This window comes from Oncorhynchus kisutch, linkage group LG28 (genome assembly GCF_002021735.2).
Source record: "Oncorhynchus kisutch isolate 150728-3 linkage group LG28, Okis_V2, whole genome shotgun sequence".
In the NCBI taxonomy this organism is placed as follows: domain Eukaryota; kingdom Metazoa; phylum Chordata; class Actinopteri; order Salmoniformes; family Salmonidae; genus Oncorhynchus; species Oncorhynchus kisutch.
In genome coordinates this window covers 9359292-9387049 of record NC_034201.2, presented here as the reverse complement: position 1 = coordinate 9387049, position 27758 = coordinate 9359292, and the positions used below count along the sequence as shown (strand labels likewise).

The 27758-nt window shown below is 43.2% G+C and overlaps 1 protein-coding gene across 2 annotated transcripts in view; it reads left to right on the top strand.

The window, feature by feature from the left end:
* The window catches only part of LOC109872945 (pyruvate carboxylase, mitochondrial-like), an 85190-nt gene that overhangs the window by 10430 nt on the left and 47002 nt on the right, over positions 1-27758 (top strand). For both annotated transcript variants that reach the window (XM_020464379.2, XM_020464378.2), the window contains exons 7-9: positions 409-560; positions 6675-6793; positions 19662-19824. In XM_020464379.2, the coding sequence (XP_020319968.1) occupies positions 409-560; positions 6675-6793; positions 19662-19824 (434 nt within the window). The remainder of the gene's footprint in view (positions 1-408; positions 561-6674; positions 6794-19661; positions 19825-27758) is intronic.

Genomic DNA, 27758 nt, shown 5'->3' with positions numbered 1-27758 from the left:
TTTTCAAAATCCTGTCCAATCAATTCAATTTACCACAGGTGGATTCCAATCAAGTTGTAGAAACATCTCAAGGATGATCAATGGAAACAGGATGCACCGGAGTTCAATTTCGAGTCTCATAGAAAAGTGTCTGAATACTTACGTAAATAAGGTGTTTCTGTTTTTTTTATTAATACATTTGTCAACATTTCTAAACATTTTTTTTGTCATAATAGGGTGTTGTGTGTAGATTGGGGGGGGGGTATGATTTTAGCCATTTTAGAATAAGGCTGTAACAACAAAATGTGGGAAAAGGGAATGGGTCTGTATACTTTCCGAATGCTATGTGTGTGTACACACGCACACACCAGTAAATTTACTTTGATCTTACTGGCCTGTAAGACCTACTGTCATTCCCATCTCTCCCAGGTGACAAGTATGGTAATATTATCCACCTGTATGAGAGGGACTGCTCTATCCAGAGGAGGCACCAGAAGGTGGTAGAGATGGCCCCAGCTGTACAACTGGACCCACACCTCCGGGACAGACTCACAGCTGACTCTGTCAACCTGGCCAGACAGGTACAAGATGCAACATGCCCACACACTTTGATGCATTCTTTTAATAGGTAGTGTCTAGCTGAAACTTATTCTATTCCATTAGGCAGGCTTCTTTTCAGTACTTTGTTAAATTTTACATTTTTAGAATGTTTCGAATTTTGTTACTACTGCCTTTTTGAAATGGCAGAGCTGTGTGTATTTGCAGTTTTGAATGGCATATAAGACCATTGTTATCTGAAAGGAATGTGGTTTTACTTTGCAACAAGTCTAACACCATAGGCATGACTAATTACAGTTGAGAAACTCTGAACTTGTATGTTCTTTTTATTCAAACATACAGTGTGGAGAACAAGTATTTGATACACTGCCGATTTTGCAGGTTTTCCTACTTACAAAGCATGTAGAGGTCTGTAATGTTTATCATAGGTACACTTCAACTGTGAGAGACGGAATCTAAAACAAAAATCCAGAAAATCACATTGTATGATTTTTAAGTAATTAATTTGCATTTTATTGCATGACATAAGTATTTGATCACCTACCAACCAGTAAGAATTCCAGCTCTCGCAGACCTGTTAGTTTTTCTTTAAGAAGCCCTCCTGTTCTCCACTCATTACCTGTATTAACTGCACCTGTTTGAACTCGTTACCTGTATAAAAGACTCCTGTCCACACACTCAATCAAACGGACTCCAACCTCTCCACAATGGCCAAGACCAGAGGGCTGTGTAAGGACATCAGGGATAACATTGTAGGCCTGCACAAGGCTGGGATGGGCTACAGGACAATAGGCAAGCAGCTTGGTGAGAAGGCAACAACTGTTGGCTCAATTATTAGAAAATGGAAGAAGTTCAAGATGACGGTCAATCACCCTCGGTCCGGGGTTCCATGCAAGATCTCACCTCGTGGGGCATCAATGATCATGAGGAAGGTGAGGGATCAGCCAGAACTACACAGCAGGACCTGGTCAATGACCTGAAGAGAGCTGGGATCACAGTCTCAAAGAAAACCATTAGTAACACACTACGCCGTCATGGATTAAAATCCTGCAAGCCAGCCCATGTCCAGGCCCGTCTGAAGTTTGCCAATGACCATCTGGATGATCCAGAGGAGGAATGGGAGAAGGTCATGTGATCCGATGAGACAAAAATAGAGCTTTTCGGTCTAAACTCTATTCGCCGTGTTTGGAGGAAGAAGAAGGATGAGTACAACCCCAACAACACCATCCCAACTGTGAAGCATGGAGGTGGAAACATCATTCTTTGGGGATGCTTTTCTGCAAAGGGGACATGATGACTGCATCGTATTGAGGGGAGGATGGATGGGGCCATGTATCGTGAGATCTTGGCCAACAACCTCCTTCCCTCAGTAAGAACATTGAAGATGGGTCGTGGCTGGGTCTTCCAGCATGACAATGACCCGAAACACACAGCCAGGGCAACTAAGGAGTGGCTCCGTAAGAAGCATCTCAAGGTCCTGGAGTGGCCTAGCCAGTCTCCAGACCTGAACCCAATAGAAATTCTTTGGAGGGAGCTGAAAGTACGTATTGCCCAGTGACCCGAAACCTAAAGGATCTGGAGAAGGTCTGTATGGAGGAGTGGGCCAAAATCCCTGCTGCAGTGTGTGCAAACCTGGTCAAGAACTACAGGAAACGTATGATCTCTGTAATTGCAAACAAAGGTTTCTGTACCAAAAAGCAGAACTTAATATTCTGATGTATCAAATGCTCATGTCATAAAATGCAAATTAATTACTTAAAAATCATACAAAGTTATTTTCTGGATTTTTGTTTTAGATTCTGTCTCTCACAGTTGAAGTGTACCTGTGATAAAAATTCCAGACCTCTACATGCTTTGTAAGTAGGACAACCTGCAAAATCGTCAGTGTATCAAATACTTGTTCTCCCCTCCTGTATCTGCTCATAGGGAAACATTCCCTCTACCTCATCCCCGTCTTTATCCCACCGGCTGTTGGGCCGATTTAGGTTCTTTTAGAAGAAGAAATTAAATAAAGCCAGGGCCTTCAAAGCACAATGCGTTTTGAAGGTGATTTAAAGAAGTGGGAATTTCACCTGCAGGTTACCAATAGGTACACTAGATGGCAGCATTTATCAACATAGCCTCGAAGGGACGCCATGAGCGAGCTGGTGGGACTCCCACACTCAAAGAATATGCAGTTGCATAATTTCCTGATTGCAATCAAGCTGGCTTTTTTTTGTTTGTTATTGTGAGGTGGAAGCAATTACTTTGACATGAGAACAATTACTAGTGACTGTATCCCGCTGATTCCCCATCCTGTGTGTGATAAGCTTATTAGGCGTTGTGTACACAGTAGCTGGTGTGCCTGTTATGTGTACCCTTGAGCTAGCTGTCCTGCTAGTGCTAATCTCTGCCTTGTGTACTGCTTTGTTTGCTGTCTGCTTGGGGATGGAGAAGAGAGAGGGGGGGGGGGGTGGTAAGTTTGGTACGTCTTTTGAGGGAGAGATCTCTTTAATGTGCTTTGTTGCCTGCAATTTGGGAACCGCCACTGTTGAGCGCGTTAGTCTCTGTGAGGGGAAGGAGTTCGAGCACGAGAGAAAGAAATTGGGTGTGAGTGAGGGACAGAATTCATCTCCATCTGTTCAATCATATGGCAGTGAGGAATGAAGGGCTGAGATATGATGAGAACATTTTGGTTTCTACTTTTAGAAAGCTGCTCTCCTAACAAAAACAACCCTGCCAGTGGTGGTTCACTGTCAGTCTGCGCCCAGACGAGCACAAGCGTTTTGCCGCACCTGCGATAACATCTGCTAAATATGTGTATGCAACCAATAACATTTAGATTTGATTAGATATCAGATGCGTTTTGTCCTTTTCATATGGGTTTTCACTGGTGTCTCTCTTTTCGTGTCAAAGGGATTTGACGTTTTAACAGTTTATATTTATACAGATGTGTGCTGGAGGATATATTATCTTCTCTCTAAAAGACGAGAACAGTACATTTTAAAGTCTGTTTCTCCTCCTATGTTTATCTATGGATCCCACATCTGTCAAGTCGATGACCTCTCCTGCTGTATTTGAGGAGGATAATGTTCACCCTAAATGTGTCTGCATGCTTCAGTTCGGCTAGCGCCTAACAGAGTGCTCGCAGGCTCCCTTTAGACATTTTTTACTTTAAAATCAAGGAAAAAGTGGCAATAGTACTGTCCATTTTGAGATGCTGTTGCCAGTATCGTTTCCTTAATTTATTTTTCATTGAACTAAGATGTTTGGTGCAGTATTTTGTTTTTGAATGGAAAAAAATGGTGAATGAAGATTAGTCGTCTCTCGTCGAATGACAACGGACCTTTATTTAAGAATCCTTACTGTTGACCATAACCGTCAAAAGGGGCGTAGACTTCGGTGTGCCCGAACAGCCGAAAAAACCCTCGTCGAAATCCCAAACTAACAAAAACGTCACAATGTGGTCAGAATATATGCGCAAACTCTTCCGAACTGTTTCTTCTGGGAAGCTTTTATACTTTCACTAAATATCACCTTACTAATTATCAACTTCCCCAGACTCCCAAGTCTTTCATGAGAGGAAATCAGTTCCGAGAGAGAAATTGGCCAATTTTTATCCATTAACATTTAAAGCATTACCCAATTTTAATCATCTGCAGTTATTTTAGGAAATGGCAAAGAACTACTTGATTAAAAGAGGGTGGGCCAGCCTTTTATCTCCGGAGTAAGCTGTGTACCAAAATATCTGAGTCAAGCATGCTTTAAGTAGACTTGGTAAGGATTTGAGTTGGGAGAGAATTATCACTAGAATACTAAAATAAAAAATTATTACTTTATATTACAATATTGATACCCACATGTGTCGGTGTGGTTGTAGTTCTCTCTTGTACATTAAATACAGACACGTATCACATCATAGTGGGTATACAGATGTAGGCCTGTTAAATGGACGACATCAGCAGGTTTTATGTTCTACTTAATAGACATCTGCAGGTTTTATGTTCTACTTAATAGACGACGACATCAGCAGGTTTTATGTTCTACTTTATTCCTTTTTGGTTTTGCATTTGCTGCAATCGTAAGATGAGTCTCAGCATATTTTGATAAATTGGTGGACAAAAGTACTTTTACTCCAACCCCAGAAATGGGTGTCTCTCTTGTTGTGATTGTTTAGTCCTATATTTTGAATCCCAGCCCCCCGTCCCAGCAGGACGCCTTTTTCTCTTTTCCTAGGCTTTCATTGTAGATAAGAATTTGTTCTTAACTGCCCTGCCTAGTTAAATAAAGGTTGAATAAATTAAATCAGTGATGGGAATCTCTGGTCAAGGGAAGCTAGCACAGGGAGTTTTGAAAAGGTCACAAAGTATAACGAGAATAGCTGCTAGAGAAATAAACCGTTGGTGCGAAAAACTATTTTATGTCTGTGGTTTCCATGGTGACAGATGCTTTACCCCAAAACCTCTTACAGGTCAGCTAGGGGGGGGTTCACAGCTTCCCTACTACTTTGCTCTTCTTGCCAACATGCCCCCCCCCCCTCCCAATACACACACTCTATACAAACGACAGGCCTGTATTTTTCTTCTCAACTCGTATGTTACACACAGCAGATTGCTTATGTTTCTGTATTCTATTGGTTGCGGGTACAGTACCTATCCTTGGTGACGGCAGCAGTGTTTCGCTCTGCTGGCGTGTGCCTCACCCCCTCTCCGACTCCCTCCATCTTGCCGCCTCTACACCTCTGTGGAATGCCATCTGTTTCCCTCCCGTTCTAATCAAACCTCTCTATCCACATGCCAGTCTCTGTAGTGATGCTGTACTGTTTAACTCTCAATACCCTGTGGTTTTCAGCAACACCTGCTTCTCCATACCTTTTCCTTATGTTTGCTGTAACAGTAGGCAGGAGATATGGGGCTGCTTAAGTATACAAAGCCCATTATGAAATACAGCCTGTTCTATGCAAATTTCTGAAATTCACAGGATATTGTTTTACAGTGGAATATGGTCGCCAGCAGGTCTCCCGCTAGCAGGGTGTTTTAATTGGACTGAAATTACTATGACTATTTCCTGTGGCACTCTTAACACCAGACATTGTTGGAATGCATATAGTGCTTGTCCCTTTTTGTCTGTTTGTGTGGTCTATGCAGTGTGTGATATAAGCTGTCTAGTTGTGAGCCTGCACCTTGACATGGGGTACTGTCTGAATGGATGAAAGGGGTGCCTGCCCTGGTTGGCAGAGATGAGTTTTTTTTGGAGCGTGGGATGAATTACAAAGATAAATTGGATCAGATTTCAGTGAATTTTGGCCGTCGCAATCTCAAGCCCCCGCAGCGATGTGGAGGGAGAAATGGTCTGATAAATGATTTCCTGGTGCCTCCGTGCCTGAGCTGTAGTAGGGCTGTCATCCTTACAGACAGCACGGACGTTCATAACTATAATCACAGCGTGTGATATCCCAGGCTATCTTCCTTTTGTAGCTATTAGCTGTCAGTCTTGTCGCGTCCCCATTTTAGAAGATTTAGTTGTGTTCTGTAAGATATTCAGATCTACAATTTGGGTTTGTGAGTGGTTAATTCGTTATGCATCTTTTTATCAAGATCATTTTAACTTTTTGAAACCAGAACTTGTAATCTCTTCAAATAGAATTCAGAATATGAGAATGTGCCTTCTACAAATAACTTACTTTGTATAGGGCTGCCCATGGAGGAAATCTGACTGTACACACTATATTTGACTATAGTGGGTTTCCGAGTGGCGCAGCGGTCTAAGGCACTCCATCTCAGTGCAAGAGGTGTCACTACAGACCCTGGTTTGATCCCGGGATGGATCACAACAGGCCGTGATCGGGAGTCCCATAGGTCGGCGCATAATTGGCCCAGTGTCGTCCGTGTTCGGGGAGGGTTTGGCCAGTGTAGGCTGTTATTGTAAAATAAGAATTTGTTCTGACTTTCCTAGTTAAAGGTTCATTTAAAAAAGTCATGGAATGTGAGCAATAAAGCTCTTAAGAAAAATGGAGTACTTGAATACCCCCCTTGTATAACTGTGCCTTATTAACTGTGACATTCTTGATGTCCTCAAGTAAGTTTGAAGTAGCCTATTGTAGGTTTAAAGTAGCCTAGTAAAGGTATGTATCTAATTGGATCTGTCTGTGTGTACAGGTGGGCTATGAGAACGCTGGCACGGTGGAGTTCCTGGTGGATAAACATGGAAGGCACTACTTCATCGAGGTCAACTCCCGCCTGCAGGTGGAGCACACCGTTACCGAGCAGATCACGGAGTGAGTCACAGCCGTTACCGGGCAGATCACGGAGTCAGTCTTACAGCCGTTACCTGGCAGATCACGGAGTGAGTCACGACCGTTACCTGGCAGATCACGGAGTGAGTCACGACCGTTACCTGACATTACCATGTCACCTCTGACAACCTATAAGACTGTGTTCCCTGTCAAATCAAATCAGACTTTATTTGCCACATGTGCCGAGTACGACAAGTGTAGACGTAACCGTGAAATGCTTACTTACAAGCCCTTGACCTAAAGTGCTGTTCAAGAAGAAGAAAATATTTACCAAGTAGGCTAAAATAAAAAGTAACACAATAAGAATAACAATAGCGAGGCAATATACATGGGGCACCGGTCCTGAGTCGGTGTGCAGGGGTACAGGCTATTTGAGGTAATCTGTACAGACACCTAGGAATTTGTAGTTGTTCACATATTCTTAGTCAGAACCGTCCAGAGTAGTGATGCTGGACGGGCGGGCGGGTGTGGGCCGCGATCTGGTTGAAGAGCACGCATTTAGTTTTCCTTGCATTTAAGAGCAGTTGGAGGCCACGGAAGGAGAGTTGTATGGCATTGAAGCTCTTCTGGAGGTTAGTTAACACAATGTCCAAAGAAGGGCCAGAAGTATACAGAATGGTGTCGTCTGCGTAAAGGTGGATCAGAGAATCACCAGCAGCGAGAGCGACGTCATTGATGTATACAGAGAAAAGAGTCGGACCGAGAATTGAACCCTGTGGCACCCCCATAGAGACTGCCAGATTTACCGACAACACACTGAACTCTGTCTGAGAAGTAGTTGGTGAACCAGGCGAGGCAGTCATTTTGAGAAACCAAGGCTGTTGAGTCTGCCGATAAGAATGTGGTGATTGACAGAGTCGAGCCTTGGCCAGGTCGACGAATACGGCTGCACAGTAATGTCTCTTATCGATGGCGGTTATGATATCGTTTAGGACCTTTGAGCGTGGCTGAGGTGCACCCATGACCAGCTCGGAAATCAGATTGCATAGCGGAGAAGGTATGGTGGGTTTCGAGATGGTCGGTGATCTGTTTGTTAACTTGGCTTTCGAAGACATTACAAAGGCAGGGTAGGATAGATATAGGTCTGTAACAGTTTGGGTCTAGAGTGTCTCCCCCTTTTGAAAAGGGGGATGACCGCGGCAGCTTTCCAATCTTTGGGGATCTCGGGCGATACGGAAGAGGTTGAACAGGCTAGTAATAGGGGTTGCAACAATTGCAGCAGATAATTTTAGAAAGAGTCCAGATTTTGCAGCTCTTTCAGAACATCAGCTATCTGGATTTGGGTGAAGTAGAAATGGGGAGGCTTGGGCAAGTTGCTGTGGGGGGTGCAGAGCTATTCGGGGTAGGGGTAGCCAAGTGGAAAGCATGACTAGCCGTAGAAAAATGCGAATTGAAATTCTCAATTATCGTGGATTTATCGGTGGTGAAAGTGTTTCCTAGCCTTAGTGCAGTGGGCAGCTGGGAGGAGGTGCTCTTATTCTCCATGGACTTTACAGTGTCCCAGAACTTTTTGGAGTTTGTGTTACAGGATGCAAATTTCTGTTTGAAAAAGCTAGCCTTTGCTTTCCTAACTGCCAGTGTATATTGGTTCCTAACTTCCCTGAAAAGTGGGGGGCTATTCGATGATAATGCAGTACGCCACAGAATGTTTTTGTGCTGGTCAAGGGCAGTTAGGTCTTTTGTGAATTAAGGGCTATATCTGTTCCAGGTTCAATTTTTTTTTTTAATGGGGCATGCTTACTCTAAGATGGTGAGGAAAGCACTTTTAAAGAATAACCAGGCATCCTCTACTGATGGAATGAGGTCAATATCCTTCCAGGATACCTGGGCCAGGTTGACTAGAAAGGCCTGCTCGCTGAAGTGTTATAGGGAGCGTTTGACGGTGATTGTTTGACTACATACCCATTACAGACGCAGGCAATGAGGCAGTGATCTCTGTGATCCTGGTTGTAAACAGCAGAGGTGTATTTAGAGGGCAGGTTGGTCAGGATAATATCTATGAGGGTGCCCGTGTTTACGGATTTGGGGTTGTACCTGGTAGGTTCATTGATAATTTGTGTGAGATTGAGGGCATCTAGTTTAGATGGTAGGATGGCCAGGGTGTTACGCATGTCCCAGATTAGGGCACCTAACACTACAGGTTCTGAAGATAGATGGGGGGGCAATCAATTCACATATGGTGTCCAGGGCACAGCTGGGGGCTGAAGGTAGTCCATAACAAGCGGCAACAGTGAGAGACTTATTTCTGGAAAGGTGGATTGTAATGAAAAAAGTAGAAGATCGAATTGTTTGGGCACAGACCTGGATAGTATGACAGAACTCTGCAGGCTATCTTTGCAGTAGATTGCAACTCTGCCCCCTTTGGCAGTTCTATCTTGTCAGAAAATGTTATAGTTGGGGATGGAAATTTCAGGATTTTTGGTGGCCTTCCTAAGCCAGGATTCAGACACGGCTAGGACATCCGGGTTTATGGTTACAGAAATCAACAAATGAGAGCGCCTGTGGAGTGGGAGTGGAGCTAGGCGCTGCAGGGCCTGGATTAACCTCTACATCACCAGAGGAACAGAGGAGGAGTAGGATGAGGGTATGGCTAAAGGCTATAAGAACTGGTTGTCTAGTATGTTTGTAGCAGAGAGTAAAAGGAGCACGTTTCTGGGCGCGGAAGAATCGATTCAAGGCATAAAGTACAGACAAGGGTATGGTAGGATGTGAATACAGCGGAGGTAAGCCTAGGCATTGAGTGACGATGAGCGGTTTTGTCTCTAGAGACACCCTTTAAACCTTTAAACCAGGTGAGGTCACTACATTTTTATATATATATATATATAAAATAGCTCTAAGGTATGAAATGACTAACAAGATGAGCTGATGATGCACTACCCAATTTTGAAATTGCACCTTGTGCATTGTACGATTACAACTTTCAAGAGTAAGTTTTTAAAGCCGGACTGCCAAAATAATGGAAACACTTGACTAAATGAGTGTTCCCGGCGGCGCTGATGGCGTGGGGTGCATTTCCCTGGCATGGTTCAGGTCCACTGAACCCCTTAGAGGGCAACGTAAACGCCAGTAAATACACAGCCCTTCTGAGCGATCACCTTCAACCTATGGTGACTCATTTCTATCCTGTTGGGAGTGGATGACAGTGCCCCAATCCACAGGGCACAAGTGGTCGCTGAATGGTTTGAGGAGCATGAAAACAACGTAAACCATGTGCCATGGCCGTCTCAGTCACCAGATCTCAACCCAATTGAACACTTATGGAGATTCTGGGGCGGTGCTAGAGACGGCGTTTTTGTAGTTATTTCCGTTTTCTAGAAGCTCCGTCTGCTTGATCGTCATGGTTGACGTGGCTTTCTTCTGCTTGGGAGCTTGATTGAAGAGTTGACGAACAAAGCTTTAGCCTTGGGGATGAACAGGAACCGGGGAGAACACTACGTCGTCAATATTATTATTCCTTATTAGATGTCAGTGAGTACAAGTATCTGGGACTGATTGTCAAGCCCTTTTTGGATTTTGTCTGTTAGCTAACCACACAAATCGTGTCCTCGGTGCAATCTTTGCAAGGAGTAACGCTAACCTTTTTTTAAATGTTATGCTAAACTGTTTGATTCGTTGATGCTACCTGTTATTTATGCTTCAGCAGTATGGGGGCACAAATTATACCTGGGTTAATGCAGTTTTTAACCATGCCTGCAGATTTTACCTCGGTGTGGGTAAATGCATGCCCTATTGAAGACAATATTGTCTGGAAAACTCTATGAATCACCAGAGGGAGGCTATGTTTCCTTTTTTAAATGGAAGTGATTTTTGCAGCATGCCAAATGAATGTCAATGTAAACATGTTTTTAATGGACTTGTGGTGTTACAACTGCAAAGGAAAATGTTATATCATGTCTAAGCTTTTTTTCAACATTGGTATGACTCAGCTCACTGATACAGGCAGTGTGTATACTGGAAATGGCCGTGGTGCTTTTGAGTCAGCACTTTTGGAGAGCAAAACTAAAGTGCTACCAAACGGATAAACAAACCTGAAAGTAACAAGCTGCACACCCTACAGGCTTTTTGTAAATGCACTTTTGGGACAGAACCCTAGCCGTACTGTTTTATCCAAGCAATATTGAAGGTGTTTTGTAAAATGTTGATGTGGACTGGCCAGTCTTGCTATTGAGACTGGTCGATACACAAACACTCCCCGAGATAAACGTTTATGTACCCGTATGCCTTCCTTTACTGTGGGTTATACAATGAAATTAGGGATATTTGTTTATTTTTTTTTGGTCAGAAGTCCAGCCCTGATGAGAAATAATAAATTGTGGAAAAAAATTCAAGTAACAATGTAAATGCTTGTGCCAAATCCTGCCACAGAGACTTATCTTTTAGAAGTGCCCGATTGTCCTTTATTTATTTTAGTTTGTGTACATGTGTATAGATGACTCCTTGTACTATGATTGTTTTGTGTCCATTTGAGTGGTTTTAAGAAAAATAGTTAAATACGTGTTTCTAATTGACCAGTGAAGGACTACAAGATTCCTATGCTGTGCCAACGCAAAAGGAACCCTCTAGAAGTCCTGGAATTATGAAGCAAATGGACTGATGTAGCAGATCGTTTAGGACGTGATGCTCTTACCAAGTTTTCCTTCCCATATGAATCAGTCTATACTGTCTGAGTTCTACTTTCAGAGCCAGAATCCTAGTCCACGAATCATGTCGCGCAGCGCTATGTCGTTTGGCGTTCCTACTTGATACTAGAGATGATTAAAGTGCCTAATCTCACCCATCTCATGCATTCAGAGTTCAAACACTGACAATAGCCATGGGTTGTGCACTTATCAGATGCAGCCAAAGTAATCATTCAGGAGGGATGAATGCGATGCTGTGTCTTTTTATTTTTTTAAGTCTTATTTTGTGTGTGTGCACGTACACATTGACTCACGCACAGATTGATATGTATGACTTTTTTCTTCTGTGCACCTGGCAGAGACTTCTGTAGTCATGTGGAAGGAATGTAGGTTCATTCGTTCTAAATGTCCATCTTGTCGTATTAAATTGAATCTGTCAGACTGCAATTGGCATTCTGCTGGCGCACTGCTCTGAGTGATTGGCTCTGGATAGGCACATGACTGTAATGCGATTGAGTCTTACTCGCCAAAGGGGCATTCGTGCCATAGCCCTAGCCACTGGCTATGTTCTCCTCCGACTACGTGTTGAATTCTCTTTTCTGTATATAGTTCTCCGGTTGGTAGGCTATTACGCCTCTGTTTTTGGCTGTCTGCCGCTGCCTGTATCATGACTTGTCATTGGTTCCAGTGATTAAGACCAATTTAAGGACCCCTTCTGCCTACTGCGTGGTATTGGGAATCACTGGAAATGGCCCATGTCATCGTAATGTGTTCACTCCTTGGACTCTGCAACCTCTCCAGTCTCACAACATCCCTTTTTTCCTCCTTTCACATGAAGACTAAAGCATTTCAGTCAGTGTAGATCAAATCATTTTTGGTGCATTCACAATATCTTCTTACATTACTGTGATATAATGCCTCCTCTTGAAACGGGCTTTAGGAACAGTTTCCTGCGGTATGGAGCCCACATACTTTGGGTGGAGGTCATTGTTGTGTTGTGCTTTCCCTTCTATAAATTCAGTTAAGACAGGCTTATGGCAGACCTCAATTCTCTCAGCATTTGCGCCACTCCAATTCTTCTTCCCACTCCTCTCCCTTAATTCAATTGTGTGTGTGTGTGTGTGTGTTTACAGCTCAGTGTAGGCTCTGTCACTGACCCTGTAATGGGTTTCTAATCACTGAGTTGTGGCTAGATTGCAGCTGCATATTTGTTTGTCTATTCTGCAAGAAATTAAGAATGTGAGACGGGTAGACGAGGGTAGAGAAGACTACTAAACTGGCACACAAGGATGAGGGAAAGCTTGTCAACGGATTGGTATGTTTGGGGGCTGGTTCAAAGACCTGGATCTTATTCAAATAAAAATGGGTTAAAGTGGAGAGGCTTTCAGTGGAAAGATTTTGGTTTGTTAGGAGGGAGAGGTGCAGAATTTTCCAGCACATCCACACCAGCGCTACATACGCTGCCTGGCATCAGCAATTAAAGTGGAATAAGAAATCACACTGAATATATTAATCCCCCCTCATGTCTCCCTCTCTCCCCCCCTCCTTCACTCCCTCTGCTTCCAGCTCATATCACATCTTTGGTTTTGTGCAATGCAGTCTCCTCTGCCTCTCCTCTGTCTCCCTCTCCTCTGTCCTCCTCTTCTTGTATTTTCTGGGTATTTTCCACCCCTTTTCTTTCATCCTGCCACCCTAAGAGTTTGGGACTGAAATCAAGAGTTTCAGTCTAGTGTTCTCTGGGTATAGGAGTTAGATAAGAGATCAATCAAAAAAAAAAGCATGGATTGTCTGTTTGACGTGTGTGTATAATTATTACTATAAATTATGAAATCTAGGTGCCAGTCCTTTTTTATTGGAAAACATTTTATCTTCAGAGAAGACCTGACTTAGCAATTATATTTTTAATAACTTTACCAGAATAACAAGAACGTAATTATTTTATACCATCAACATTTTAATGTCACTAATCAAAATGTGTACAAAACATAATGATGATGAAATAGAATGAAAGATGAGATTTAAAGACCTTGACATTATGAACATTAAATGTCATACTCAATCTGCTCAAAGTGGCCGTGTGTCCTTTGGTCCGAAGTTGTTGTGCTTGTGGCGTTCTCCTTTCCTCTCCTCGGATTGTGTTCCTGGTTGCTTTGTCTTTTGACCCTTCCTTGAGTTGCAGAGGCTGTGCTCTGAAGTGACTTCTCCTTGAATGTTAGCTCTCTAAGTCTTCACCTAAACTGCTTGTACTTAGGTTCTTCAGCCCCAATTAGAAATGTACTAAATTGCAGGTAGGAGCCTGCTCTTTCCCTAACTTATCAGTTACTAGTTCTTGCCATGAAGATGGAGGTTCTTTACCTCCTTTTGAGAAGTAGCTGAGCTGCTGGGCCCAGGGCAGAGACAGATCCAGGAGAATAATTATTGAGAGGGAGAGAAACTGCGCTTCGCTTACTAAACTCGTGCAAAATGTATGACTACATTAGAGATGCATATTTCCCACAGACAACACAAAGAATTTGAAAACAAATCAAACATTGATCAATTCCCGTATCTGTTAGGAAAAAGACTGCAGTGTGCTGTTAGGTTCTGAAAAAAACAGAGTAAACTCAAAAGGATGACTAGGAAAAAGCTCAAACAGAGTTTATTCACCCACTGGGTGATACAGCTAGAAAGACAACATACAAGTCCCCACAAGCACATTTTCTTTATACCTTTGAACTAGGCGGAGTCATCTCCTTGCGTGTTTAAGATGCACGGTCCTCTGTTAGGCAGAAACACACTGTTCCTCTTATTGTCATGGCCCTGCCTAAGTCCAGGACCCGCATGGAATTTGTGTGTGAGAGGACTGTAAATCAGATTGGTCTTCGGGGTGCTCCGCTCCCAGCAGTGTCTTTTCACTTCAACAGTTGACCTTATCTCCAGTTGAGTTCCACATCCCTCATGGTTGTGGTTCCTCAGCAACTGGTCTGCCATATCAAGAACTGACACTAGACTTGCCCTTTTGCCTCCCTCCTTAAGAATATTTCATATTCCACAATAACATATCTGAACAGAATATGAACTTTCTGCATGTCCCCTTTTCTCAGTAACTTTCCAGGTCACTCAGTAAGACAGACAGACAGACAGACAGACAGACAGACAGACAGACAGACAGACAGACAGACAGACAGACAGACAGACAGACAGACAGACAGACAGACAGACAGACAGACAGACAGACAGACAGACAGACAGTCAGTCAGTCAGTCAGTCAGTCAGTCAGTCAGTCAGTCAGTCAGTCAGTCAGTCAGTCAGTCAGTCAGTCAGTCAGTCAGTCAGTCAGTCAGTCAGTCAGTCAGTCAGTCAGTCAGTCAGTCAGTCAGTCAGTCAGTCAGTCAGTCAGTCAGTCAGTCAGTCAGTCAGTCAGTCAGTCAGTCAGTCAGTCAGTCAGTCAGTCAGTCAGTCAGTCAGTCAGTCAGTCAGTCAGTCAGTCAGTCAGTCAGTCAGTCAGTCAGTCAGTCAGTCAGTCAGTCAGTCAGTCAGTCAGTCAGTCAGTCAGTCAGTCAGTCAGTCAGTCAGTCAGTCAGTCAGTCAGTCAGTCAGTCAGTCAGTCAGTCAGTCAGTCAGTCAGTCAGTCAGTCAGTCAGTCAGTCAGTCAGTCAGTCAGTCAGTCAGTCAGTCAGTCAGTCAGTCAGTCAGTCAGTCAGTCAGTCAGTCAGTCAGTCAGTCAGTCAGTCAGTCAGTCAGTCAGTCAGTCAGTCAGTCAGTCAGTCAGTCATCACACACTGTTGCTGGTATTTTGGCCGATTCCTCTATGCAGATCTCCTCTAGAGCAGTGATGTTTTGGGGCTGTTGCTGGGCAACACTGACTTTCAACTCCCTCCAAAGATTTTCTATGGGGTTGAGATCTGGAGACTGGCTAGGCCACTACAGGACCTTGAAATGCTTCTTACGAAGCCACTCCTTCGTTGCCCGGGCGGTGTGTTTGGGATCATTGTCATGCTGAAAGACCCAGCCACGTTTCATCTTCAATGCCCTTGCTGATGGAAGGAGGTTTTCACTCAAAATCTCACAATACATGGCCCCATTAATTCTTTCCTTTACACGGATCAGTCGTCCTGGTCCCTTTGCAGAAAAACAGCCCCAAAGCATGATGTTTCCACCCCCATGCTTCACAGTAGGTATGGTGTTCTTTGGATGCAACGCAGCATTCTTTATCCTCCAAACACGACGAGTTGAGTTTTTACCAAAAAGTTATATTTTGGTTTCATCTGACCATATGACATTCTCCAAATCTTCTTCTGGATCATCCAAATGCAAACTTCAGACGGGCCTGGACATGTACTGGCTTAAGCAGGGGGACACGTCTGGCATTGCAGGATTCGAGTCCCTGGCGGCGTAGTGTGCTACTGATGGTAGGCTTTGTTACTTTGGTCCCAGCTCTCTGCAGGTCATTCACTAGGTCCCCCGTGTGGTTCTGGGATTTTTGCTCATCGTTCTTGTGATCATTTTGACCCCACGGGGTGAGATCTTGCGTGGAGCCCCAGATCGAGGGAGATTATCAGTGGTCTTGTATGTCTTCCATTTCCTAATAATTGCTCCCACAGTTGATTTCTTCAAACCAAGCTGCTTACCTATTGCAGATTCAGTCTTCCCAGCCTGGTGCAAGTCTACAATTTTGAATCTGGTGTCCTTTGACAGCTCTTTGGTCTTGGCCATAGTGGAGTTTGGAGTGTGACTGTTTGAGGTTGTGGACAGGTGTCTTTTATACTGATAACAAGTTCAAACAGGTGCCATTAATACAGGTAACGAGTGGAGGACAGAGGAGCCTCTTAAAGAAGAAGTTACAGGTCTGTGAGAGCCAGAGATCTTGCTTGTTTGTAGGTGACCAAATACTTATTTTCCACCATAATTTGCAAATAAATTCACTAGAAATCCTACAATTTTTTTTTCTCTTTTTGTCTGTCATAGTTGAAGTGTACCTATGATGAAAATTACAGGCCTCTTATCTTTAAGTGGGAGAACTTGCACAATTGGTGGATGACTAAATACATACATACAGTTGAAGTCGGAAGTTTACATACACTTAGGTTGGAGTCATTAAAATGTGTTTTTCAACCACTCCACAAATGTCTTGTTAACAAACTATAGTTTTGGCAAGTCGGTTAGGACATCTACTTTGTGCATGACAAGTAATTTCTCCAACAATTGTTTACAGACAGATTATTTCACATATAATTCACTGTATCACAATTCCAGTGGGTCAGAAGTTTACATACACTAAGTTGACTGTGCCGTTTGAAATAGCTTGGGAAATTCCAGAAAATGATGTCATGGCTTTAGAAGCTTCTGGCTAATTGACATCATTTGAGTCAATTGGAGGTGTATCTGTGGATGTGTTTTAAGGCATACCTTCAAACTTAGTGCCTCTTTGCTTGACATCATGGGAACATCAAAAGAAATCAGTCAAGACATCAGAAAACAAATTGTAGACCTCCACAAGTCTGGTTTATCCTTGGGAGCAATTTCCAAACACCTGAAGGTACCACGCATACTATTGTTTGTACAGATAAACAAGTATAAACACCATGGGACCACGGTTTCCTAGAGATTAGCGTACCTTGGTGCGAAAAGTGTAAATCGATCCCAGAACAACAGCCAAGGACCTTGTGAAGATGCTGGAGGAAACGGGCACAAAATTATCTATATCCACAGTAAAAAGAGTCCTTATCGACATAACCTGAAAGGCCGCTCAGCAAGGAAGAAGCCACTGCTCCAAAACCATCATTTAAAAAAAAAAAGCCTGACTGCTGTTTTCAACTGCACATGGGGACAAAGATCGTACTTTTTGGAGAAATGTCCTCTGGTCTGATGAAACAAAAATAGAACTGATTGGCCGTAAGGACCATCGTTATGTTTGGAGGAAAAAGGGGGAGGCTGGCAGCATAAGAACACCGTCCCAACTGTGAAGCACGGGGATCGCAGCATTGTGTTGTGGGGGTGCTTTGCTGCAGGAGGGACTGGTGCACTTCACAAAATAGATGGCATCATGAGGGAGGACAATTATGTGGATATATTGAAGCAACCTCTCAAGACGTCAGTCAGGAAGTTAAAGCTTGGTTGCAAATGGGTCTTCCAAATGGGCAATGACCCCAAGCATACTTCCAAAGTTGTGGCAGAATGGCTTAAGGACGACAAAGTCAAGGTATTGGAGTGGCCATCACAAAATCCTATAGAACATTTGTGGGCAGAATTGAAAAAGCGTGGAGGCCTACAAACCTGACTCGGTTACAGCAGCTCTGTCAGGAGGAATGGGCCAAAGGTCACCCAATTTATTGTGGGAAGCTTGTGGAAGGCTACCTGAAACGGCCCTTTTCTTTTTTTTTACCACTAATTGTCTTGGAGGTAGAGAAAGTGGGGAGAACAGGTGGGTTAATCCAATATGACAAAATGACCCGTTGCTTCAGTTGGAAGGGATTACTGTCTCGATTTGTCATTATGTCTTACTGAGACCTTGGTAACACCTGTCTTAGTCTGTGTAAATACCAAATGATAAAACAAGTCAAGAAGGAAAATAAGAGGCAGAAGCTGCTCCCCCCCCCCCCCCCCCAGTGATTTTTCACCAGATGATCCTGTGCCTCTTGATATCTTCGTTTTCTGTTAATCAAGTTTGAAATGCAGCCACTTTTAATTTCATGTAGTAGTAAATATCTTCTTTAAAAAAAATTGGGGGGACTGGGCACACGTTTAAAACGCAGTATAGAGAACATGAACACGGCTACAAGAATGTCAGCTATTATATCAAATATGTAGCGTTCCACCCACTAAATGATCGAATTTCACAATTACATGCAATTTTCTTACAATGAACACTTCCGTTTGACCTTACTTGTAGAAAAGCCCTTTAAACATATTTTTCGAAGTGCATTTTCAACATCAAATGTATTGTTTGGTGGCGAGCAATCCTGTTTTGGATCGACCAGTAACAATCGAAAGAGGTCAAGGAGTAGGTCGTTATTGTTATGGGCTCATTAGGCTGAGAGTGAATGAGGAACGGATGTCGTCAACCTTTTTTTTTTTTTCTCTGAAGTGGTTGACAGTCGTCTGCCGAGCGGGAGAAGGTGGAGAAATAATGGTATACAGTAAGTGATGGAAGTATAAAATGAATGTCGGTTTTCAAGCTACACAGTCGCTTATTCTCAGCCTGCCCAGTTGTTTCTGCAATTGTTTCTGTCAGTTTAGACTATATTCCGTCTCTCAGACATAAGCAGCGTCCACAACCTACTCCATGGCCTGAGATTGTTTCATCGCAGAACATTTTGCCTTTGTGTGACTCTTCATCAAGTATTTGTCACCACCAGCCAAAATGTTTCAATCCACTGATGCAACAAAAAACTCCTGCCCAGACACTTTGTTCCTTAAATTGATGTTTAACATTTAATGCAAGTACAACTCTGTCCCTTCCTTTTTATTGGTAAGAAAGTGTTCCCTCAGCCTCAAGGCACAGACATGCACACGTATATTTTAGTCATTCAGTGAGCGGTAGACAAACTTGGATTTGTTGAGATTTGCCTACGAGCCATTACAAAAACATTCCCTCATGTGGCGTGGAGCTTTGAGTTTGAATTACCTTTAAATAGATTTTCTACCAACCTTTTTCATAATTAGAATTGCTAAATGGACAGATGTTTCTGTAAAAGTTAACAGCAATAGGGTTTTTGGTTTTGAGTTTTTTTGCTCTCATAGTATCGTGACGAATCAGATTTAAATTCCTCTTCATCCGTGACTGAACAGAAACCAGTTCCAGCTCCTTCTGGATTGGTGGCTGTGGTCACAGTGGAGCAAAGTGTCAGTTATCTTTCCTTACCCTGAATACCTTTTTATGTGCTCTGTTCCCCTCTGAACCGAAGTTCCCTCCCCATCTCTCAGGTCTATTTTTCAAGTGCACTGAAGGCGTGTCATCAACCTAACATCACGTTTTAAAATGGGAATAGATATTGCTTTGTGAACTCTCATCTTCACATCAGTTGTGAATGTCACCACACTGCTTGTGTATCGTGTAGGGGAATTTCACACAAGGTATCTGAAGTTTGTCATGGGTATCAAGATAAAAAAGATTCTGAACTGGTAACTCCTGTCGACATACCAGAGTGGGAATTTTATGCACAACCGAGCGCATTTTCTTGTGTTTTCCTTGTCAATTCAGACAATTTTACTGTCTCTTTCTACTCTCCCCGACCTCTTCCTGTCAGTGTGGACCTGGTTCATGCTCAGCTGCACGTGTGTGAGGGGCGTAGCCTGCCAGAGCTGGGCCTGAAGCAGGATAAGATCCGGATAAATGGCTTCGCCATCCAATGCCGGGTGACCACAGAGGACCCTGCCCGTGGCTTCCAGCCTGACACTGGACGGCTTGAGGTAAGCAACAGCCCCCCCCCTCCCTGCAGACTGCCACTCAGTTATAATGAGGCGCAGTCTCTCTCTCCATGTAGGGCCAGAAGGTTTTCTGACCCATGAGCCCTGACAGAACTATTTCCCAGGAAATAACCCTCCTACCTCTACTTATGCATGTCCATTTAGGGTTCTGTAGTTGAGTGTTTATTTAGTTAATGCTGTAGACTTGGCGTACCGACCCTGTTCCCACAGGAGCCCTCTGGTCTGAATGATTGTTGGGGATGAGTTGCGTTTTTAAATAAATAATGGAACAAATATTGATATCCCCCGGTTGTTTGACATGTAGGCCTTGAATCAGCCCAACATCCCCGTCTGTTCCAACTGTAGATTGTCTGTCTGTCTGGTCGTCTACCTGGTCTCTCTGATTCACACTAAGGAGCTGGGTTTTTTCCTAATGCATGAAGAGTTCAGCCTCAGATCTGCTCGGACTGCCCTCAGGGATCTATCTGAGCACATATATCCAGTAAATTGCGAAGCTTAAAGGAAGATACGGAAACACCGCTCTAAAACTATCTTGTGGTGTTTTGATAACCACGTGCCCTTAATTCCTGAGACGATTCGCAATTTCTTAGCTCTTTCCTTAGAAAATTGGGAACGCTTGATGGTTTTTCCTTCCATGAGAATGCAATTCTCCATAATACATATAATAATAATAATAATAATAATAATAATAATAATAATAATAATAATAATAATAATAATAATAATAATAATAATAATATGCCATTTAGCAGACACTTTTATCCAAAGCAACTTAGACATGCGTGCATACATTTTAAGTATGGGTGCTCTGGGGAATCGAACCCACTCTTGGTGTTGCACGCTCAAGGCTCTACCAACTGAGCTACAGAGCACTATATATAACATCAAGTACCCAGTGCAGGCAGTCTGTGTAAACAAGTTCTGCATCAAGGTGCTGAGAAATTGATACTAAGTTCTCATTCCACAGTTCTGAGAGTTAAGGATGTATCAAAAGTCATAGTCTTTGAAGTTATGAAAGTTTTCTACTTTTTCTCAACGCACCCTGTGGGATTTGGAACGGTCTCGGTCTGTGTCGGTCTTTTTCCTTACCTCTAATTGAAAGGCAATGTAATGCGGCCGTTGTTATTGTCCATGAGAGATGCAGCAGGTGATGGGTAGAGCATCAATATTGACAACTTGATGCATTATGGATGTGAGTAAATAGGTGTAGAGTGGCGCCAGAAGGGTGAAATGCAGAAGGAATGTTTCGGTGTTGTCCAGGGACAGGATAGTAGATGAGGTACACACTACAGGCGGGTTCTCTTTCCTTCCTGCTCCTCCGGGTTTGTCTGAATGACAAGTGTCAACTTATTTTTTTTCTTCTTCTCTGCTTTCCCAGACATTACGAGAGAAGGAGAATGTTTGTGCAAAGAAAATAACTTGTGAATGTGACATCTAGTAAAGACTGGGGAAGAGGGAGGGGCGCAGGTTTAGCTCTGGACTTTCTCCTCTCGTGTTTCTTCTTCAGAAGCTAATTTGAAGACACAATGATGAATGAGGATGCAACTCCTAATGGATGGGATTCAGATATGCAGGGCGAGTAGGAGCACCGTAATTTAGTAGGTAGGGAAAAGAAGCGTTAATACTTGTCATCGGTTCAATAGGTAATCACTGGCATTGGATCAGTTTACTTTGTTAGCTTGTCAACGGTTCCTTTGAATTATTTTGACATCAGTCGATATGTTTTTGTATTCTGTTCACTAACTGGGCAGGTGGTAAATGAGAACTGCACATGAAAACAACAGAATTACCTCTGCCTACTTCAAGCAGTCTGTCAAGGAAATGTTCAGTATCAGTGTGCCAAGAAATTGACCAGCGTCGTTATTGTGATCACTGCGTTGTCGTTGCCATCATCCTCATCATTATGGTCCTGAACAACAACCGTAGCATGATGAATGTTGAGCTGAGACATTCCAGACTGTTTGGAATGGGCGATTCCCATTCTACTGGAGTGGTGCCGGGTGGCACCAATAAACTACCTTTATATATCCGATTAGCCATTTATCTAAACTCCATGCATATTCGACTCTTCGTGCAGGTATTCCCAATATCATGGAGACATTTTGAATTCAGTTGGGCTTGCATCTGAGAATGCTAAACAAAAGTCAAGGTTGTACACGTTGAGTAGGAGTTTTGCTGAATTGGTCCATGAAGACTTCCATGTTTTGTTATTTGTTGGCTTTCACAGCTCTTAACGGCAAATCTTTGAACCAGTGGTGCCATTTTGTTTTTATGTGGTTTTCAGATGGCCCAGGGAATAAAGGCAAAGCTGAAGATTACATTAGTATTCTGTATTAAGCTCTGTGTTGCCCCCATGTTAACAAAACCATCATTTGTGAAATATTCCCAAGGCGAGACGACATAAAATGGAACACATACTTGTGAATTCCGAGCAGGGAACAGGAGAACTTGCAGGCATTCTATAAACAGGCAAAGGATGTTTGTGGTGGCTAGCTTTCTAGCCTCTCTGGCGGTGTGATCTGTCTTATTGGGTAGTCTGGTTATTGTTCTCTTAGGTTTTTGTGCCAGAAACTGGCATGGTCTGCAGACTAGCTTCCACATGAAGTGACCCACTGTGGAATAAAGAATACTACTACTTTCATGTATTGTGGACTGACTAGACGAGGATGAATCACATGCTTCATGTATTCATTTAGATGCATGTTTTACGTATGCAGTTAATTTAGGACTGCGTCCCATCCCAGCCACACCCCACTCTCAGCACAGTGAGACGTCCCCAGCTCCCTCCACTGCTAAATATGTATTAGTACCTGTCCTGTTCTCTTTATCCATTAGGGGGATGAATACTTGAGCAACTGTACTGAGCAGGGCAGTTTCCAGGGAACCATTCTATATCGGTTCTGATGACTTACACAGGCAGGCAAATTATATTCATATTTTTAACTTTTCAAATGACTACGTCATCAAAATCCTGGAATAGCAGAATTGTTCTTTTTAAAGGGTCACAAAGTGAGTATATTTTCTGTGCTCAAGTAGCTAGTCACCCCCCCCCCCCCCCCCCCCCCCGAAAATAAGCCGTTTGAACCACTTGAATCTTGCTCAGCGTTTCTCTTCCCTGTGGTTAGTTGGGCAATCTCACCTGTAACCAAAGTATAGCCATGCTGGCTTTAATGACATGGCGACCTGGCATTAGATAAAGGAGGCAGCTCTGGACTGCAAATCTCAGCCAAGTTCAATATTCCCAGAAGGGTTTCACATATCTCCCGTTGTACAGTCCGTCTCTCTATTGTTCTACTGCCTCTGTTGTTCCCCACTCAGAAATGTGGGAACAGCTGACCTCAAACTACTGCATTGGGGTGAGATTTGAAATGGATGTATTTGAACATTTATGGATTTGAAAAAGGCATGTCCTCCTCAAGTTTGTTTGGCTGTTTCTACTGCAATATTGATACTGTCACTGAGCGAGGAGATGGATGTTTCTTGTCCCTGCTTTCTCAGTTGCCATTTGTGGCCTTCCAACCCAGTGCGTGCCGGGACTATTGTTGTGTAGGTTGGAAGGTAGGGGGAGGAGGAATTGAATCAGTCCACGACTACATTTATACAGTGTTAATGAAAGCTGAAGGTGGGGGGGGGGGGGGGGGGGGATTGAATAATTTGTATTTATAGCACAGGAGGTTGAGGGCACCTTTAATTGGGGAGGACGGGCTCTTGGTAACGGTTGGAGCGGAAATATATGGAATGGTGTCAAATACATCAAACACATGGTTTCCATGTGTTTGATGCCGTTCCATTCGCTCTGTTCCAGACATTTATTATGAGCCGTCCTCCCATCAGCAGCCTCCTGTGATTATAACGTTTTTTTTTATAGCTCATTTTAAAGAGCTGTTCACTCTCTTCTATACTGATTTCACTTCTTCATCCATTGACTTGCGTTTCATGGCCAATGTAAGGGTTTTGAAATAATGCCTTACACCCACCCACTAAATTCCTCAATCCACTGAATTCCTGAACCCACTAAATTCCTCAATCCACTGAATTCCTGAACCCACTAAATTCCTCAATCCACTGAATTCCTGAACCCACTAAATTCCTGAATCCACTCAATTCATGCCTCTTCACGCTTGCCTCTTTTCAGTCTCCTGCTGGGGCTGACGCTTACCAAGATCTCCCATGTTTACCTTCCTTTCTTTCACACTCTAGCATTTTTATTTATTAATCTACTTGATGTCGGTTTACTATTCTGTGTTGTCCTTCATCACTACTAAGTTTCTTTTTTTTGCGTTGTGATGTGTTAACATGAACAAACCAGACTAGCCTGATTTTTAAAAAAGTGTGTCTAACAGAACTGTCCAATGTAATACCCTGGTTCATATTTCCTTTGAATTTAGAACCTGTTGTATAGGACCTTTTTTCTGTTTCTTATGAGGTACTGTAGTACATATTAAACCTGTATAGGCTTCCCTATTCAGACAGGCACTCGTACCAATGTTGTTCATCGATGGAGAGCCCCATCTGTTGCAGACCCTGTAAAATAACCTCTCAGAAACTAAATCTGTCCCTGCTGCCCCAAATGAAATTGAAAATGTCCCATTTGCTGATACTTTGAAATGAATATCATTGCGCAGCCCCCCCCTCGCCCCTTGTCCTACGCCTAATAGAAACCAATTCACTGTAATTATGATGGACATTCTATTCCTCGTGAAAAATGTGCCTCTGCACCACTGTATTTTATAGGTAATAAAAGTCTCCTCTTTTCATCCTCTGTTTACCCACGTTCTCCCCATTTTCGGGTGGTTTCCATTATTCATCCCTCCCCCTATCCTTGTCTACTCCGGTTTGCGTTTTCTAATTTTCAATTTTGTTTTGGTCTCCTGAAATAATTTGGTTTTCTTCCCTTATCTCCGTCCACTCTCACTTCATTTCCTTTTTTTTCACCTCCACCTCCTTCGCTCTCTCCTTCTTTCACCATCTTCCTCCTCTCTGATGCATTTTTAGTCTTAAACAAGTTATGTTTTATTTTTTAGGTTTCCCTCACTGCACACTTCTCCCTCTGCTTGACATTTTCTTTTCTCATGCAATTCAATTCCATCCCACTCCGCCTTTCTCTCTTCCCACCTTGGTTTGTTTTCAGACAATTGTTTTGTGCTCTCGTCTCTTCATGGTGTAATCTCTTCTGCTGTTTCTGTCCTTCTCTCTCCTGTTCAATTTGTCTTCTATCCTGCCCTCCCTTATTCCCCTCTCCGAACAGTGCTTGTTGGCTCTTGATGAGTCTCTCCTACGCGTTGCCTCCCCCTAACCTTGCCTCCATCCACAACCCTGACCCCCAAACCAACAGCACTACACCACCTCTGAGTGTCTAATGTCCAGCCTAATGTGATTGTGTGTGATATTTGCAGTATTTCTGTATGACCGCTGACCCCGTACTGCTGCGTGTTCCAGGGATCAATGGTTCCTAACCGCCTTCCTCTCCCTGCTTCGCCACCATGTTTCCTCTGAGATCCAATCTAATTAATGGGTCATATTTGATACTGCTCTAGTCTCCCAGGCGCGCATCCCAGACTCATTAGTCTTCCTGTGTGTGTGTGTGAACATTTTGTGAATGTGCATTTGTTCTGTCTCCAACTGGGGAATGTCAGGTTGTGTATGTTTTTGCAGCATCTAGAGAGCTGCTGTCTGCGGGTTTTTTTTTTCTTCCTGCCTAAACCTTGAATTATTAATAATGTCACTTTCAACTGCCATGTAGGTTACAAGTCTCATAAGGGGTGTCCATGGAGTGAATAGGTATTTGTGTCTCTGAGCAGGACGGGGCATGAGAGTCCTTTTCCTGATGTCTTAATTGCCTGACTGCAAGCTGTGGTGCATCGCTGCAATGTCACTGGGATTTGTTGGATCCGTTTTAAAGTGCATGGTGGGAGAGCAGGGTTTCCGTTAGGAAAATGTGGCCTCGGACATTTGACTGGCAGCATTTTCATTTACCAGATATTTTGAGAAATGTACCTGACCCATGTGCACTGGGTGCGAAACTGGATTTGGGCGTCCACCCCACAGTGCTCTGAATGACAGAAGTCACGTTTGGATTATGGCGTCCTTCTTAAGCGAATTCGGATGCGCATTTCGAAGATGTTAGAACATTCCACATTACACATTTTTTCTCAGCCCACAAGATGAGTAATCAACAGAACAATCACTAGCCTGTCAATCGAATCTATTTTGTTGGTCAGCTTGTCGTTCTGTGCGAGAAATAAATAGCCTATTCCAAACAGACTCTGGGACAGTTTGTTGGACAGGAGATCCCAAATTCATACAACCAGTAGGCCGAGGATACATAAAAAGATGTGGCTAATGCAACCGATCAGAATGTCTAGCTTTTAAAATATTGATCAACTATTATTTCTTCACATTTTAAAAGCACAGCAACGGAGGTCTTTTATAAAAGAATTGCCTCCACATTTGGTTGTGTTTTGGCTACTTTGGAGCAAGTTTAACATGTTACATAATATGTAGTAAAATGTGCAGGTGTCTAACATTTAAGTAGGCCTATATGTTTTCAAAATGCATACTACCGCCAACTCATTGCAAAGCGGTGTGATGCGCGGAAGCCTGCCTGCCGTTGCACGCAATTTGAATGGGAAGTGCGCTTCGATTACCAGTTGAGAAATAAGAGTATAAGCTCATTTAAATTTGATATATATAATCGTTTTTTTAAACACGATATTTCATTTAGAATTGTTGCGTGATGACTTGGCTTCTGAAAGCATGTTTCACTCCAGCAGCAACAGGAGCAGCAGCTTTTGCTCTGGCTGACAGATTTTCAGCTTAAACCAGGCTCTGTTGTCTGTATGCTGTGAGTGTGTGATAGTCGTTATGAGTCTTATTTAGGCCTAACGAAAATGCACACCCAAGTTACATTTGCACTAAATGGTGCATTGAATGGGCTAAAAAAAACATTATTCAATGCAATTTGATAAAACAATATTCTCCCAGACAGTTGGCCGGCGTTCATTTTATTTATTGGCTTTTAATGATTATTTTTGTCAAAAGCTGGCCCAGAGGACACCCTGTGGGAGAGATTTGTGAGATTTGTGTCCACATTGTATCAGCAGTTCAACTAGCCGCACTGGACGTACACCTTGTCAGGCAGAGCTTTAATATATTTACATAAAATAATGAATTTAATTTTTATTTTATTTTTTAAGAATAATTAAAAAGCAGAAATGTCTATCAGCAACAATCTTCTTCCCCCTAGCTTGACCGTAAAGACAGTTGTCTGGTCATATTGGGCTTCGTAGTGCAGCTGATCTTATTCCACTCCTGTGTGTGACGTTGGCCAGGTCGACAGGAGGTGTTCAGTAGACATGCTGAACAAGTATACCGCGTTCCTCCGGAGGACCCTGCCTCTGTTGTAGATGTGCTCTACACAGCTGGGTAAGCTTGGGCAAACCTTCTGTTCAACTTGTCAAACTGACAACACTTTTGAAGTCATCTCTAAGTGAGGGAGGCAGTGAAGGAGGGGAGATGCTAAACACAGGTGGTGTGAAGCCTTTGTTGGACTGACAGTTGTTTTTTTTGGTCGGGTTGGATGGGTCCTAGAGGGTGTGGTGTTAGAGGCTGCAGCGTGGTACGGTTACATGCTTGTCAAGGAGGTTTTAGGCTGGGTGAATTAGCGTAGGTGTTGTGACCTACTTTTGAACGGAGGGTTGCTGTGTCTAACGATGGTGGGGGGAGCTGGATTGGCAGGCCGCCATCTTAAGTTGCCCTGTTGCCTTGACGACAGTGGTTGAAGCGTCGCACAAGCATCCTGACAGAAACGAGCACGTTTAGACCCCCTCAAGCCTCCCTCCCATGATGCAGCATGTGCTCCATGACCAGAGCGCATTAAACCTCGGATCAGTTTATTCTCCCAGACAGAGCGCGCG